Below are 15,101 nucleotides of genomic sequence, written 5' to 3'. Positions count from 1 at the left end.
AAAAAGCCTATATTAGAAAATGCTGAGTCTGTGACCAGAACTTAATACTTTAGAATGTTACTTATCCTTCATCTACTATCTGAAAACAAGATTTTTTACATGTCCCAGGCAAATGTTGTGTCTCCCCACTGCATACTAACATTTACAGAATCACACAGGCCAAAGGGGGGTGCTATTGAACTTTGTATCAAGAGGCAAGTGGACATACTGTACAGTATGTTAATGATTAGCCCAACACTGGACGGCAGGGTTTTATTCATGGGTAGTAACATAACTGTATTAATTAGGTGCTTTTCGTAAAATATGTATCTCTTATGTCAAACTTAATTTGAGGTAAGAGATCTGTTGACTCAGGAGGTCTCCTCACACCCCCAGACTTTTTGTGACAAATTATCTTGATGCCTTGTCCCCTCCTCAGTGCACAAATGAACCTTGACTTGTTGAAGAGGACAAGCAGGATCTATTGTTATTTCTAAAAGTCTGCCCTCCCACATTGTTTCCTTCTTGTGAGTGACAGCCCCAGTGCCAAAGTAGACTGTGCAGGGCTACCACTGCCAAACAGAGAGCATCATGGGAAGGAAGCGGCCACCAGTGTTCTTCACTCCTCTGTTGTTCCTCGGTTTTCAGCCTTAATTGATTAGTTCCAGGAACACTTGAAGTTGCAGCTGCACACACACACACACACACACACACACTGACACAGTCATATTAATTAGCTTGGTGTAGATGAAGAGTCCCTCCATTCTCCACAGAGAGCCAAGACAACTGTAAAACTCAGACTCCCTCTGCTGGACGCCTGAACTACAACAATAAAATCCAGAACTGATTATTTGTTTTATATAAATTTATATATTTATTATTTTTACTCAACTCATCCTGAAACCATTCAGTGTGTGTCTACAGTAACTTTATTTGAGAAGTTTTTCTCTCTCAGCAGTGATTGTGGTGTGTGCTTATGCCACAGATTCCTTCCAAACATTACAAACAGTTTACTCACAGGATGTACATCTCTGATCTTTCAGATCTGGTGGCCGATACATGTGCTGAAGCCACAGTGTGCTTGGGTACTGCCTCTAAACCTTTGCGCCCTGTGTTTGCAGCATATGTCTTATCAGCTTAACCCATGCTTGACTCATACACACAGAAAATGCTCTGAGTGTGTGTGTGTGTAGTATCTGAACAGTAGCTAGCTGAGAAACTGGGTGGATGGCAGACATTAAGCAAATTAAGCTGAAGCCATTTTAGAAAAAAAAAAATATTGCTATAGAACCATCCCAGTTTGTGTTTGTCTTCTTGAGTTTTTCTGTAGAAATGATCTGCAAAAAAAAGTAACCATTTGCAAACGATTAGTCAGCAAGAAAGACATGATATATAAACAGAAGACACATTAGAAACTGTGAGGAGCAACATTTAATGAAATTCTACTTGACATGTTGCAGTGTGATTAGAGCTGTTTTTTTCTCTGGGCTCAGTGGAGAGAGTGTGTTTACAATATGTAACAGATCATAATCGCTCACTGTTTAATGAGAAATCAGTTTACTTTACAAGCATCTCAAATGTAAACTGAGGAAACATTTCCTTGAAAATTCCACATTTCACAATATCTATGGGCCCAGTGTCACATATTCATTGGAATGGCCTCTTAAAGTTGAAACTGTGTAACTCATGAATAAAGAAATAACACAGTCTTGCTTTTATAAATGGCAAGTCAGGTAATAAATAATAATAAATGAGCATTGCCACTGTTTCTCTCTTCAGTACACTCTGGTGAATTTTAGCAAATTTCAGTTATACTGTGTAACTGACACTTGAGACACTGAGTCAGTTCACAGACTTTTTTGACTCTATGCCACTTGTGCCAGCATGTCATGTAACATTTCATCTCAAAAGTGAAAGTGCACAGTATGTGTGAAGTTACATAGTTTCACTGCAACGCCCATATAAAGACATCCTACTCATGATATCCACCTAGATATATTAAATATTGTTTTATTATATAAATAACAAATATTAAAATAGCAAAGAATAGGCAGTTGTATGTTATTTCACAGCCAAAGCTTTTAATGAAAGGAGCTCTTTCTCCTCTGTGGTTTACTATAGAAGACAGCATAATGCAGCCATAAATTCACCAGCCATAATGTCTTCCTCAGACAGGGGGCGAAAACAGGAAGGGAGGGAGGAGGCACCAAACCCATAAATGAAGTTTGAGAGTCTTGTAGTGTTGAGGAGTAAGTCTGAAGTCTGAAGTCCTGCAAAAGCTTTGAGTGGAGGGATATTATGAGTTCTAGCAGCACGAGTATCCAGACCAGGCTGCAGCTGAGCTGAGCCCAGTGAGAAGTCCTGAAACTCCGAGTCTGCTGAGGCCAACGTGACACTAGTGTAGCCTCCAGCCCCAGCAGCCCCAGCAGGAGCAGAGAGGCCAGGTGGTGAGCGTCAAGCAGCTGCTGACAGAGCACACTCACAGCCTCCCTCCACCAAACTGAATCCCCTTTCTTTGTGAGGCCCGTCCCATCCTCACAGCCCACCTCCTCCATCCACCAGGCCAACGTCGCTCCCAGCCAGAGCACCCACTGCAGCAGAACAAGACAGTCGGAGAGAGCCAGCTGGCCCAGGAGCACATTGGAGGGCTTGGTGGAGATGCGAGGGGAGCGAAGCAGTAGCAGAGCTCGCAGACTCAACATACAGCCCACCAGCAGGGGGATGCCTGCTCCATGCGGGAACAGCAGCACCGTCACCAGCTTCAGCAGTAAGAACCGGCGCAGCCATCCCCTGGAGGGTGACAGCACTCCTTCCGTGACTGAACCAGGCCAGCACCAAGAGCTTATCTCCCACACTGACTTTAAAAGTTGGTGTGATCTGCAGAGAGTTCAACACTTGGAGGTTAGCTCAATGTCACTCTCACACCTTGTCAGTGTAAATCAGTGATCATCAACTATTAGGCTCGCAGAATGACTTCAGGAAATGTGAGGAGGAAAAATGTGCTCCAATTTTTAGCATATCTTGAATTTCTTACAGTTTTTCCCATACACTGGTTTATATATGGCCACTGCATTAGCATTGACCACCACATATTGGTTTTCTTTTCTTTCTTTCTTTTTTTTTTTACTATTTCAAATGGGTAAAATCTTATTGTTTTGTTCAGTCCCTCTTTGCCCCACTCTCGCCCTTTCTCTCTCTCTCTCTTCCAGGCTTCAACCAGTTCTTCTGTTTCAGCAGAAGTTATGTTTCTTGTATTACAGATTTTAACCATCACTCCTCAGTGAACCACCTCCCTGCCTGAGGTCTGAGATAATTTTCCAGTTCAGCCTAATAACTAGTTAATCATGGATTTCCCATGAGTCACACACTCCCACTGATAGAGGCAAATAAAAATAAAACATAACGTTATTTTTGAAAGAAAGTGTAAATATTACACAGTAATCGGCTAATTAGTACTGAATCAATGTAATTATTTTTTTTTATTCAGACATCTGGCCCCCACAATGTCTGCTTAGATTCTGGTCTTATATATAATATGGACATATGGACAAATATGGTTGATGACCTCTGGTGTAAATATTCGCTGTGTCCCAGTAAAAACACATAGACACACACAAGCTGGCGGTATATCGCATCCATATAATTGTCCTTACACCTTTGTCTCTTATGACTATGCTACTATGTTATCCAAGTAGGCAGAGGCCCAGGAAAGCAAACAAGTCATCCACATCAAAAAAGTGTCACTTCATATTTCTACAGCTGATTCAATAAATACACAAATCTGATTTTAAACACAGAATTTCATCTTGTTTGTGTGGGACTCACCTGTGTATTGGCAAGAAGTTGAGATCAAAAGTCATTGTCCTGTTTCACCTGGTTGTGGCCTGATAGTTTTTCATTCCCATGCTAGCACATCATCCCAACCTGGCTGCCACACAGCGGAAGCGAAAGTGTGAGGAGTCTCCTCTCTTTCCACTTTATCAGCGATGGTTGCTTCAACAAGACTGTCTCAGTCCACAAATGTCTTCATGTCTCACATGGAGGTGAGCCAGACTGGGTCTGACTCATGTTAGTGGAGAATCTGTGCCCGAGGGGTTTCCCTGATTCACTGATATCTGTGTAAATTTGTGTGTTTTTCCATGTAACACTGAGCCAAGAAAGGAACTGTGAGTGGGAGAGTTGGTACCGAGGAGTGAGCTGCGAAGATGCCTTACATACAATCAGACAAGGATTAAGTAACTGCTGTTGAGGAATTTGTCATACTAAGTCAAATCCAATCACAGATTCCTATAACTGTACATAAACCCAGAAAGTATGTGAGAAATATTGTTGTAACTTGTTGTCAGTTATTGAATGATTTACTGCTCTGATTCAGCACAGGTAACAACCCACACATGTCAACAGTATTTTGGATGTTGTTGTAGGGCAGGCAAGCTAAAACATGTAAAGGTATCCACGACAACTGGGGTGTGACCATCATGATAACTTTCTTTGTAACCACTGCCCACAATGAGACTCCCCTATAAATTGAGTAATGACTTGACTGACTCTGGCATTACGATTTGCATTGCTTAATTCACTGGTCGCTGCATGTCTCCGTAACACTTTCTAACACTCAATGCTTAATTTGGTAGGACAAATCATTCAAATTAAAAGAATACTAACATACTGGAGTACTTCAGTAAAAGAAAAGAAGAGACAGAATTAGCAACAAAACACTGGCATTGCTTTTCACCACTGGAGGCAACTCTTGGTGAGTAAAGGAAAGAAGTTTGATGCTGAACTTATAACATTTCTTCAAGACTTGTTAGTAAACAGCTGTCAATGCTAATGTTGGCTATGTGATAGCTAAAACTTGCTCCTTGAAATGTTGATACATTGAAAAAATAAAAACATTTCCCAAACTTCTTTTTTGCTACCCAGCACTGCCCCTTGTTGGTACCTGGTATTTATTAAAATAAAAATAAATAAGTAATTTATAATACAGTCAATAATTTATAATGTAATTTCCAATATTTACCGTACAATTTCTGTTAATTTAAGATTAGATAAAGCTCTTCACGGAGGAATGTGGATGCGGGTATGTTGGCCGCAAGACTCAAGGGGGTCCTGCAGGTTGTGTAGCAGCAGCTGTCTAATGCTCTCCTGGAGCCTCAGGGCAACTGTTGCTGTTGTCTCTTCATCAGAAGTACACCTCAAAGCTGCATGAGAATTTCACTCACACAGGCAATTTGAAAGTAGTGAGTGCAGAGAGTGGGCAGGTTCTGCCACAGCTACAACAGTCTAAGCCTGAGGTCCAAACTGAAAGCAGTTGTGAAGTAGTACTGTTGCAGTGCTTAAAACTGGCAAGGGCAGTTGTGTCTAGTCCATGTCCACCAGCTATGGACTGTGAACAATGTCTGTACGGTCATAATGTTCAATAAAGAAAAAAAAATGTCACTTGTTCTGATTCCAAATCATGCCATGAAGTAGAAGACATTTGCATGATAAATCTCTGGGGTGTGGGTCAAGCGTTCAGTGCTCAGTTTACCACTACTGTACCCAATATACTTACAATATAATTGTTTTTCTGCTTTCCTCTAAATGTTGTTCTGCTGTATGTTTCAGTAGGAACCAGTAAGTGATGCACTGGTATCTGATTCATACAGTGAAACTACACTGTAAATCGTGGGATGTATTATTAACAATAGATATTCACTTCGGTGTTGGTTTACTAGGAACAGGTTGTTTTCCTTGGAGCTTTGTGCATATGACACACACGAGGTGCTGTTTAACAGGCCAAGAATTTTTGTATGCACGCAACACACACAACATTTGACTATTTGTGTACAAGCTCTTGTACAGGCTTCTTACTTTTGGCAGGAAATGCTTGGATTTTTTTGTTCACCCAAGTCACTGGTGAGTAGGAGAAACATACTGATAAAACTGTTTTCTTTTTAACTGTATTTTTCTTTCTTTTACTGACTTTTGCACAAGGTTGACATGTCTGATGACTATCAAATGAAATGGGTCCAACTGACATTAAATAGTTTTTTTTCATATTTATCTGCTCTGTAAGTAATTTGAACTGTGACTGTGACTTGTAACTTGAACTCCCCTTTGAGAAAAAATCAGAAACCACAATGGAGTTTTATTCTTTATGCCTGTGCACCTGTGACAGCTGTGGCTGGAGGCATTATGCCTTTGGGTTGTCCATTCATAAATCTGCGTGTCCCATTTTCGTGAACGTGATATCTCTGTTGACACCTTGAGGGAATTTCTTCAAATGTTCTCTTGGATTAATTATGAAGATGAACTCATTAGAATATGGCGATCAAAGAGCAAAGGTCAAGGTCACTGTGTCCACACAAAACACATTTTTGGTCATAACTCAAGAATTCATATTGCTAATTAAATGCAACTGGACTGGTTGACAAAGGCATACAACCACGAGGCAATAATTCTAGTTGGTTTTATGATGTTGCTCCTCAGGTTTGCATTAATATGACGGAATACCATTCTAGCATCTGTGTATGGAAACATATTTCAATACAGCCAATCAAGTCTTTTATAAAGCAATACTGCTGTATCATGGGCATAGCTAACCTCACTTGTAATAAAAAGTACGTTTTGTAAATACTTGAGACAAAGCAGAAATCTCACCTTTGTGTTGCTTGTCCAAGTAAATTTTACAGTGTTGTGCCTTTTTCGCCTCCCTGTGGTACACTAAGCTGTTATAGTCTCAATACTGTCCCCCTAGAGGGTGGAAAACATCTACTGGTAAGTGATGGTTGGTTAGAATTGAAGTTTTGGTGGGTGCCACAGGTGGGAAACAATAAACCCATTCTACATAAAACATATTCTAACAAGAAACACAAAAGTGAAATTTATGTTTTATTGGAAGAGAAAAGACTTAAGTGATAAAGATTAACTGGTTGGTTTGGTCAAATGTACATCTGGTTAACAGCCCCACCTGTGTTAAAGAGCAGCACACTATCACTTAAATGCATTTTTCACTTCTCTACTGTCTCCCACACAGTGGATAACATAATCCTAAAAGGGGCTAAGATAGAGCCAAGCAGCCTGCTACACGATATAAGAGCCACAGACTTTGAACAACATTCCACATTAGTAAGTTAGTAAGTCTCCTTCTTATCTAACTTACAAACATGAACATGTCTTATCATGCACCTTACCTTTTTGAAGGATCCACTAAACTGTAAATGTTTACCGAGGAAAAGTGCTAACATTAGTTTGTAGGCTGGATCACATGAACTTAACTGCAAATGTCACTGGTGTGGTCCTCACTCTTTGTCACCCAAGCTAACAAAACACAGTCTGCCCCTGACATGCAGCCACAGTGCAAGTTAGTTTACTATGGCTCTTCTTTAGGGGAAAAGGAGCATTTCTGACAATTCCCCAAAAACATTTTTCTTCCTTTTATTGATACAAAACTATTAACAACCTATTTAGAAAATGTAATACTATACAAAATAGTTTTGGATTGCAAAAAAGGGATGATTAAATATGATTTAAGTTGGACTTAAACATACTTTAGTTTCAAATTAACAAACCAAATGAATGCTGCCTTCACTGTTTATTTTTTATCTGGGACTGCTTTTCCCACAACCTGTCTTCTATTATATTACTACTAAGCTGTTTTCCCAAATGTTTGAAGTAAATGTAATTTGATTAGATGATGTTCAAGTAATATGATACACGTTTATCCATGTTCATAAATTAAGGTATTTGTTTATTTTGTCCTACATGTTGAGGTGTTTAGGTGTTTGGTGAAATATAAAACAATAATCCTGTTTTGTAATTCAAAGTAGTATCTTCAAACCTGTGACAAAATGTTGTATGAGACCACAATCATGTCACCCAAAAAGCTCAAACTACCAACTTCAGCGAACAACTTACGTGTGTGTGTGTGGGCATTAAGATAATATGAATAATAATTGTGTATTTAGAGATAAAAAGATACATTTCCCTGTATGATTCGTAAATCAGCCCATCTCATTTCCATGAATATGCCCATGATGGCTTGTGTTATAATTTCTTGGACTCACAGTCAACGTTGATGATGTCATACATTGGTTGACAGATTCAGAGACTGCACTGTGACTCACAACTCAACCATAACTGGTGTTGACTGTTTAACTTCCACTAAAATGTACTTGCACCTCTCTTCTGTAATGTGTTTCGTAACTTAAAAGCCCTCATAAAATGGTGTGCACTTCACAGAATGTGCATTAGATAAACGATAATTGGAAGCTTCCTCAAGACGTACTCTCCGCGGGGGTAACTGCATTTCTCCCATTTCCGTTCTGCACACTGTCAAATAGATTTATCTGGGAGTGCATGTTTGTTTGCCTGCACTCAACAATTTCGATTTCATCCATACTGGAGAGGTGTGGGAGGTTATCTAAACAAGCCCTGAGGTAATTTGTCTGGTGAATGGAAATATGAAACATGACAACAAACCTGCGCCTCATACAACCACATTAAGTTGTAAAAGATCATCTGCTGTGGCTGAATTGTGGCTTTAATTATTAATCATGCTTTGAAAAATGAACCAAAAAAAGGCTATTGTATTATGTGTAATATCAGTGTCATACATTTGCCTATGTGGCTCCTGAATAGTCAGATGCACCACAGTTTCACCTGAGCTAAAGCATCCAGGATGTATGAAACAATCTTCACATCAGCTAAGACACTCTGTACACTTGCACATACAATGTCAGCAACTAGGAAACCACAAAAGTTTTACATTGTTAGTAGGCTGTTTGTCTCTGGTGTGGTCCTATCTCTGAGCTCTACTTTAAGAGATAGCCTGACCTACATAAACATCCTAGTCTGCAATGTATTACAGCTCTGTGAGAGCAACAAAAGGACCATTTGAGTTACAGTAGTACTCAGTATAAGCAGACCACCCAGTTATTAATGGTGTTTGACTATAATAGGCCTGCTTTTGCTTAATCTAAGCTCCATAAATTCTGTCTGTTTGATCATGATAAATGTAAAATAAATGGACTAAACTGCATTTTGCAGTTCATTGGGGTAAGCAGTGATTGACAGTTTAACAACTTCCCAGCAGTGTAAAAAAGATACAAATTATGCAATTAATCACTCGGCAATAATTGATGTGTGTTGGTTCAGACAAGAATAACAGCTGCTCTCACTTCCATTAAAGGACTGGTGCTGTAGGAGAGGCAGATGAGAAGTTGGGCCAAAGTCAAATATGCAGGGTGCCTGTGCTTAGTAAACAAAAGTGTTCATACTGAAACAACAACACAGACGGGTTGTTTGACCTTACAAAATAACTCACGTGAATGCTTCGTGATCTACTACCATCATGCGTAAGATTTGTTAAAGGCCCAAAAAAAGCTGTTTCAACCGTCAAGTATTACTGTATGACATTAAAGCTGCTCTAACCAATATATTTAGATTAACAATGACTCATATGATTATGTGTAATGTGAAATTCACAGAAATTCACTGACTCTGCAGTTCCCATCAGCTCTACGGAACATTTTAATGTTTTTTCATGCGTTGTTTTGGTTTTCCTACCAGCTCCTTTATTGCTTGCTCTCAGAGCTCTCAGCAGTGTTATTTCCAGCTGCATCAGAAAGCAGTTTTCTACTAAACACAACCTATTCCTAACAACCACAGTAGCTAAGGAGCTGGTAGAAACCAAAAACAGCGCTAAAAGGACTGTGAATATCAGACTTGTTTCTACTGGACAGCGACAATGTTGCTGTATTTGCTGGATGATGTAATAGGCAACTGTTTGTTACCTATGAATTTGCCAGATTATCTTAAAAGATGAGAATATGTCAGTGTTGTCTGCTGCCTCCAAATAGCCACTTAATCCTTTAGTTTAAATTAAGATGAGCAATGGCATGAGTCTTGGAGCCTCCTCTTAGTCTTTGAGGAGTCCCACAGGAAAAGAAAATCACAGTTCTCTTGCAACACTTAAACTCAACAGCTGAACCACTTAGACTGCATTTATACCACCCTCCTAAAGATGACTGACAAACCAAAAGTCCTCTATGCAACAATAAGGGCATGAGTCCTCACCAACTTCCCACCCACAAGGTGTCTCTCACAGCAGGTATCTGACGTGTCACACACATGAAACATATTTAACAATATCAATACTGGCAAGATGTCATGTTGACGTGGCAGCACTTTTGTTATTGCACATGCTGGCTCACTGGCACGCCTAAATGGAACAGAGCCATTATTTGATTGTTTACAACTGTGAAACCATGGACACAGAAAAATGGAGGGGATGGGGACGGGGTGACCTGAGAATGCTGAGGTGAGTTAACAAAAGTTGTATAAACAAACAGGCCATTTTAGTCAGTTACTGTAAAGCCCACAGTAAACCCACTTACAGATAAAAACCGCGAGAGATGATGCACTTCATGTGCTCCCCTTCTCGACTTCCAACCCACATTATTGGATTTTGCAGATCATTGCAATTATGATTCACAAAGCAACCACAACAGCTCATGTAAGTACCCTCAACACAACCTCCAACAACCTGTAGATGTAGCCAGGTAATCTGTGTACCTCTATCTGAATTAGCTGCACCTTATGTGGAATTTAAGTACCGATTAACTTGATGAGCACGGCTTCCCTGGTATGTTCGATGAACTGTTAAGTGCCTTGTTTGTTGGGAGTGTCTCTTGCCAAGTAAGACCATAATCACTGTGCAATCAATAAATACTTATGCCAGACATGAAATGCGCTGTGGGAGGATAGAAATAAAAGCACCCATGCTTTAGCTGGCTACTTCAGGGAACTCAAGATGGGATCACTTAGAAACTACAAATGCACTTTTAACTCTCTCTCTCAAAACACTTCAGAGCTTTCTGCCCCTACAATTATTCTTTCCATGCACTTAATGCACTAAGTTCTATAACGATACAAATAGAGGTATAATTCTCTGATCATGCAGTGTCTGTGGTGTTGACGAAGAAGGCTCCTGAATGCAAGTAGGGTTGACTCTCTGCTTAACCACTAAATGAGTTACAGATGAATTATCCTGCCCTTCCACTACACACAGGCCTTTCAGCTGCAAAAATGAGTTTGGCCATTTCCACTGTTGTATCCGCACTCCATTTACTAACTGTTAACCACATTCATTAGCAACATACAAAGGAAATGCTATGGAATAAACAAAAGTCTGCCATCATCAGTCTGGAGGGACTTCATTGGTTGGTCCATGCATCTTTATACAGTTGGCAAGGTTCCCACAGTATGTCTTTATACTATCATGTACCACCTGATCTCAGGTTACACAGTCCATTCTTCACTTTCCCCGAGTGGAACGACTACGCCAAACTCAACAAATTACTTACCATGAACACTAAGTGAACCAACAATGTACTTTTGCCCTGCAGTACTTAATTATTTAACGTGTCCCTCTGTATAAACATTTGTTACTAGGTAAGACTGTTTGACAACTTCTTAAATTCCAGTATACACATACTGCTAAAGAAAAACTGGTCCGGCAGGAAGCAAATACAAGCAGCTGAGACAGAGAATATAAGATGATGCAAAAGTAAGAGAAAGGGTTTGTCTCGTAAGTCACTTGATCTTGTAGGAAAATTTGCATGTAAACGTTCAAAACAGAGACAGATCTGTCGATGCATGCAAACTTAAAAACAGGACCACGGTGAATTTAGGAAAATGTTTTAATGGAATAGGATTAATGAGAGCCACTAAGTGACAAGAGCAGAACTTTAAGTGTTGATACGCCTCTCTTTTTTGCCTCTCAATTGTGTGGCTGCAAGGTGAATGATGTCACGGGGTTTGATGCTGTCGTGCTGCATAGTAAGAGAGAAAGAGCAGTGCTGCTCTGAAAAGCCTCCAAATAACTGAGGGTTATGAAGAGGCAGCCACCTGCTGCAGCGTCCTCCCACTACCGCTGCAACATCTGGCAGACAAGACAGAGAGGCGGAGGAGACACACTCTGAGGCAGCGCTGCTGTTGTGCACACCAGGGGACGCGACCAACAGACCGCCTGCACTGTTCTGACTGCAAGAATTCAGCGGTAAGGACTTGTTGGAGTCAAATTTTTTGTTTTATTTTTACCTTTACCAAATCAGAGATGTTTTTACTAACTGATAGAGGGACTAACTGACAGATAATCTAAGCAACAGCATCTGACTATAATGTAATATGGTTCCAACCAGTGTTGGGCAATGTAAACATTTTCAGAACAGCAGACAATGTTTGACATAGTATGCTTCCTATTTTTCTCTCTCTCAAAAGACTGACAGTGTCTTCTGAGTGAATGAATTAATGAATCTGTGATTTGATATCTCTTGTTTATGTAACTTACTGCACAAACTCTTCAATACAAAATGCATTAGTTACACAGATAAACACTTTTACAGTAAAGTGCGGGAGATTCTGATTCACTGGGTATATCTTCTATTCTATTCTATTAATGGCAGCAATATAAAACATCTCTAGAAATTACCGTTGTATTTTCAACTGAGGCTGCAAGTGCATGAGTCACTTCATAATAATAAATGACCTGATGTTCAGATATTTAGACGGTAAAATAAACAGGCATCAGTGTGCTGAGCAGAATGTAACTGATCTAGGGGATTCACACTGAGGCTGTTACAACTCCATCTGAATCATGAACAACACAACAGCTCTGGCCAAAAGCATGGTCTTGTGCAACAGAAACTGAAATTACCTGTTTTACACCAAAAAGCAGAACATTTTTCATGGGACCGGATACAGGTTTAAAATTCTTATCTGCACTCTAAATTTCCTCCTCAGTATGCACGGCAGCAGAAGATAGAGCCTATCTCTGAAACAATCTCCCACAGTCATCACTCTGCAGGGCTCTGCTTTTCTTTTCTGTTTTCTTGCATGAATGTTCTTTGTTGACCTATCAGAGGATTTTTTATTTATTTATTTTCATGTTATTGCATATTGCATATATCATCATATTATTTCTCTCTGACGCAGCAGCTGCAGGTGTAACAACAAATGGGGCATCCGAATCTGACAGACAGCGTAGAGAGCAACTCTACTGACTGTCCGTCCATAGATGACTTCCGGAACCAGGTTTACTCCACGTCCTACTCCCTGATCACTGTGTTAGGCTTAGTTGGGAACGGCTTCGCCCTGGTGGTGCTGATCAGAACCTACCGCCAGGGATCCCCTTTCCATGTCTACATGTTGAACCTGGCTGTGTCCGACCTGCTGTGTGTCATGACACTGCCGCTGCGGGTTCATTACTATGTCGCCAAGGGCCGCTGGGACCACGGGGATTTTCTCTGCCGCATTAGCTCCTACGCCCTCTATGTAAACCTCTACTGCAGTATTTACTTCATGGCTGTCATGTCTGTCACCCGTTTCTTGGCCATAGTCTACCCTGTGCAGAACCTGCGGCTGGTGACAGAGAACCGTGCCCGCCTGGTGTGTGTTGCCGTCTGGGTGTTTATTTGTCTTTCATCCTCTCCCTTCCTCATGTCTGGCCAACATTTTGACTCCGTCACGAATAAAACCAAGTGCTTTGAGCCCCCACGACGTCAAGGTGTGCGGAAACTAGTCATGCTGAACTATTTGTCTCTAGTGATAGGCTTCGTCATGCCCTTCCTGGTTATCCTGGTCTGCTATGCCGGCATAGTCCGCACCCTACTGTCTCGTACCAGTGCTGCTCGACGCCAGCGGGGCACGGGTACCAGAGCCATTCGCATGATTGTCATCGTCCTGCTGACCTTCCTAATCAGCTTCATGCCTTACCACGTGCAGCGCACCATCCACCTGAACTTCCTGTCCAGAGGTGACACTACCTGCTCAGAGAAGATTGCCATGCAGAAGTCTGTCGTGGTGACACTGTGCCTGGCTGCTGCCAATTCATGCTTTGATCCGCTGCTCTATTTTTTCTCTGGAGAAGGTTTCCGCAGCCGCTTGTCCTCCCTCCGCCAGTCAATGAAAAACAGCACCCTGAGACGCATAGGCAGGGTGAAGCCTGCCACAGGCTCAGAGTCTGGGGAAAACCACCAGCTGAAAGCCACTTAATTTACACCAGACAGGAGGTCATCGAACAAGCAGCGTAGGAATTGTTAATAGAGCTCAGGATGGCTTGATCCCTCATTAAGAGATGAACGGCAGAAAAAGTTTTATTAAATGAGGGCAGATAAAACTTAACGTCTCAGGAGAATGTTTTCCATAAAAACTGATATATATTGTGTGTCTATTATATCATGACAATGACAATAACCAGAAGCCTGTTGTGTCCCAAAAGTTACTCAACCAGTCAAATCACAATATGAATATGCAGTGTATCAATATATGAATGTGCTGTAGATTATGTTGTAATGTGTGTTTTTATCTGGATTGTCTTCAAGAAGCTGGAGTCTCACATTGCACAACCTCCATATGGATGTTTATTGAAAAGGGCTTAACTCTGCCTTAAACTGACAACCGTAGACCTTACTAGTATTACTTGTTCCTCTGTCACTGTTATTTTTATTATTTGTGGGAATGTCAGTGTTGTATTGGCAACTCTATTTTTCTTTATGTCCCAGTAACTATTTTTCACTGCCTCAACTGGTTATTTTTAACCTCCTCTGTTATTTTATTCTGAGTTGTTATAATTACCCATTTACTTTTTTTTACTCCAAGTGGGATTTGAATTTGTTGTTTTTGTGCTACTGATTTTTATGATTGTTGTGTAACTTTGTAAATTGTAATAATTCATTTGATAGGGGTTTTTTTTTGTTTGTTTGTTTGTTTTTTTTTTTTTTACCTTTTATGCACTTATGATACTTGTAACTTAGCTTAGCAAATGCAAAAAAGAAGGGGAAACGGCGAGCCTGAGTCTGTCTAAAGGTAACAAAGTCCACTCCTCCAGTTAACATGTTATATCTGTTTTATTTAATCCTTATTATCAGATGATGATTTTAGCCAGGGTAGCCGTTTCTCCTAATTGAATGCTGGTGGCAGCTTTATATTTATCATGCAGTCAAGAGAGTGGCAACAATCTTCTCATCTTGCTGTATGCAAAAAAGCTAATAAACAGTTGTATTCACATTGTATGCAAACTGTATTTAATATTATGTATGATGACTGCAGTAATAAATCATCTAATATGTGTTTGTTCA

General features: G+C 40.4%; 2 protein-coding genes across 3 annotated transcripts; one reads left to right on the top strand and one right to left on the bottom strand.

Moving 5' to 3' along the window:
• Positions 1-823: 823 nt before the first annotated feature.
• Positions 824-4,148, bottom strand: LOC108882743 (uncharacterized). Its single transcript, XM_018675412.2, has 2 exons — positions 3,805-4,148; positions 824-2,856 (listed from the first exon to the last, which is right to left on the bottom strand). Exons 1-2 carry the CDS (start codon positions 3,837-3,839, stop codon positions 2,061-2,063), a joined length of 831 nt encoding a protein of 276 aa, XP_018530928.1. The 5' UTR covers positions 3,840-4,148; the 3' UTR covers positions 824-2,060.
• A 434-nt stretch (positions 4,149-4,582) lies between these two features.
• On the top strand, positions 4,583-15,101 carry cysltr1 (cysteinyl leukotriene receptor 1). Of its 2 annotated transcripts, none has more exons than XM_018675411.2 (3): positions 4,583-4,732; positions 11,763-12,022; positions 12,961-15,101. In XM_018675411.2, the coding sequence occupies exon 3, from the start codon at positions 12,979-12,981 to the stop codon at positions 14,014-14,016; it is 1,038 nt and encodes a 345-aa protein (XP_018530927.1). In that variant the 5' UTR covers positions 4,583-4,732; positions 11,763-12,022; positions 12,961-12,978; the 3' UTR covers positions 14,017-15,101. The 2 variants fall into 2 exon arrangements, with proteins under 2 accessions (XP_018530927.1, XP_018530926.1); XM_018675410.2 differs by having other exon boundaries at positions 12,958-15,101.

Source organism: Lates calcarifer, linkage group LG8, assembly GCF_001640805.2.
Source record: "Lates calcarifer isolate ASB-BC8 linkage group LG8, TLL_Latcal_v3, whole genome shotgun sequence".
Classification (NCBI taxonomy): Eukaryota; Metazoa; Chordata; class Actinopteri; family Centropomidae; genus Lates; species Lates calcarifer.
The sequence above is the reverse complement of the archived record's forward strand: the minus strand, read 5'-3'. Positions and strand labels throughout refer to the sequence as shown.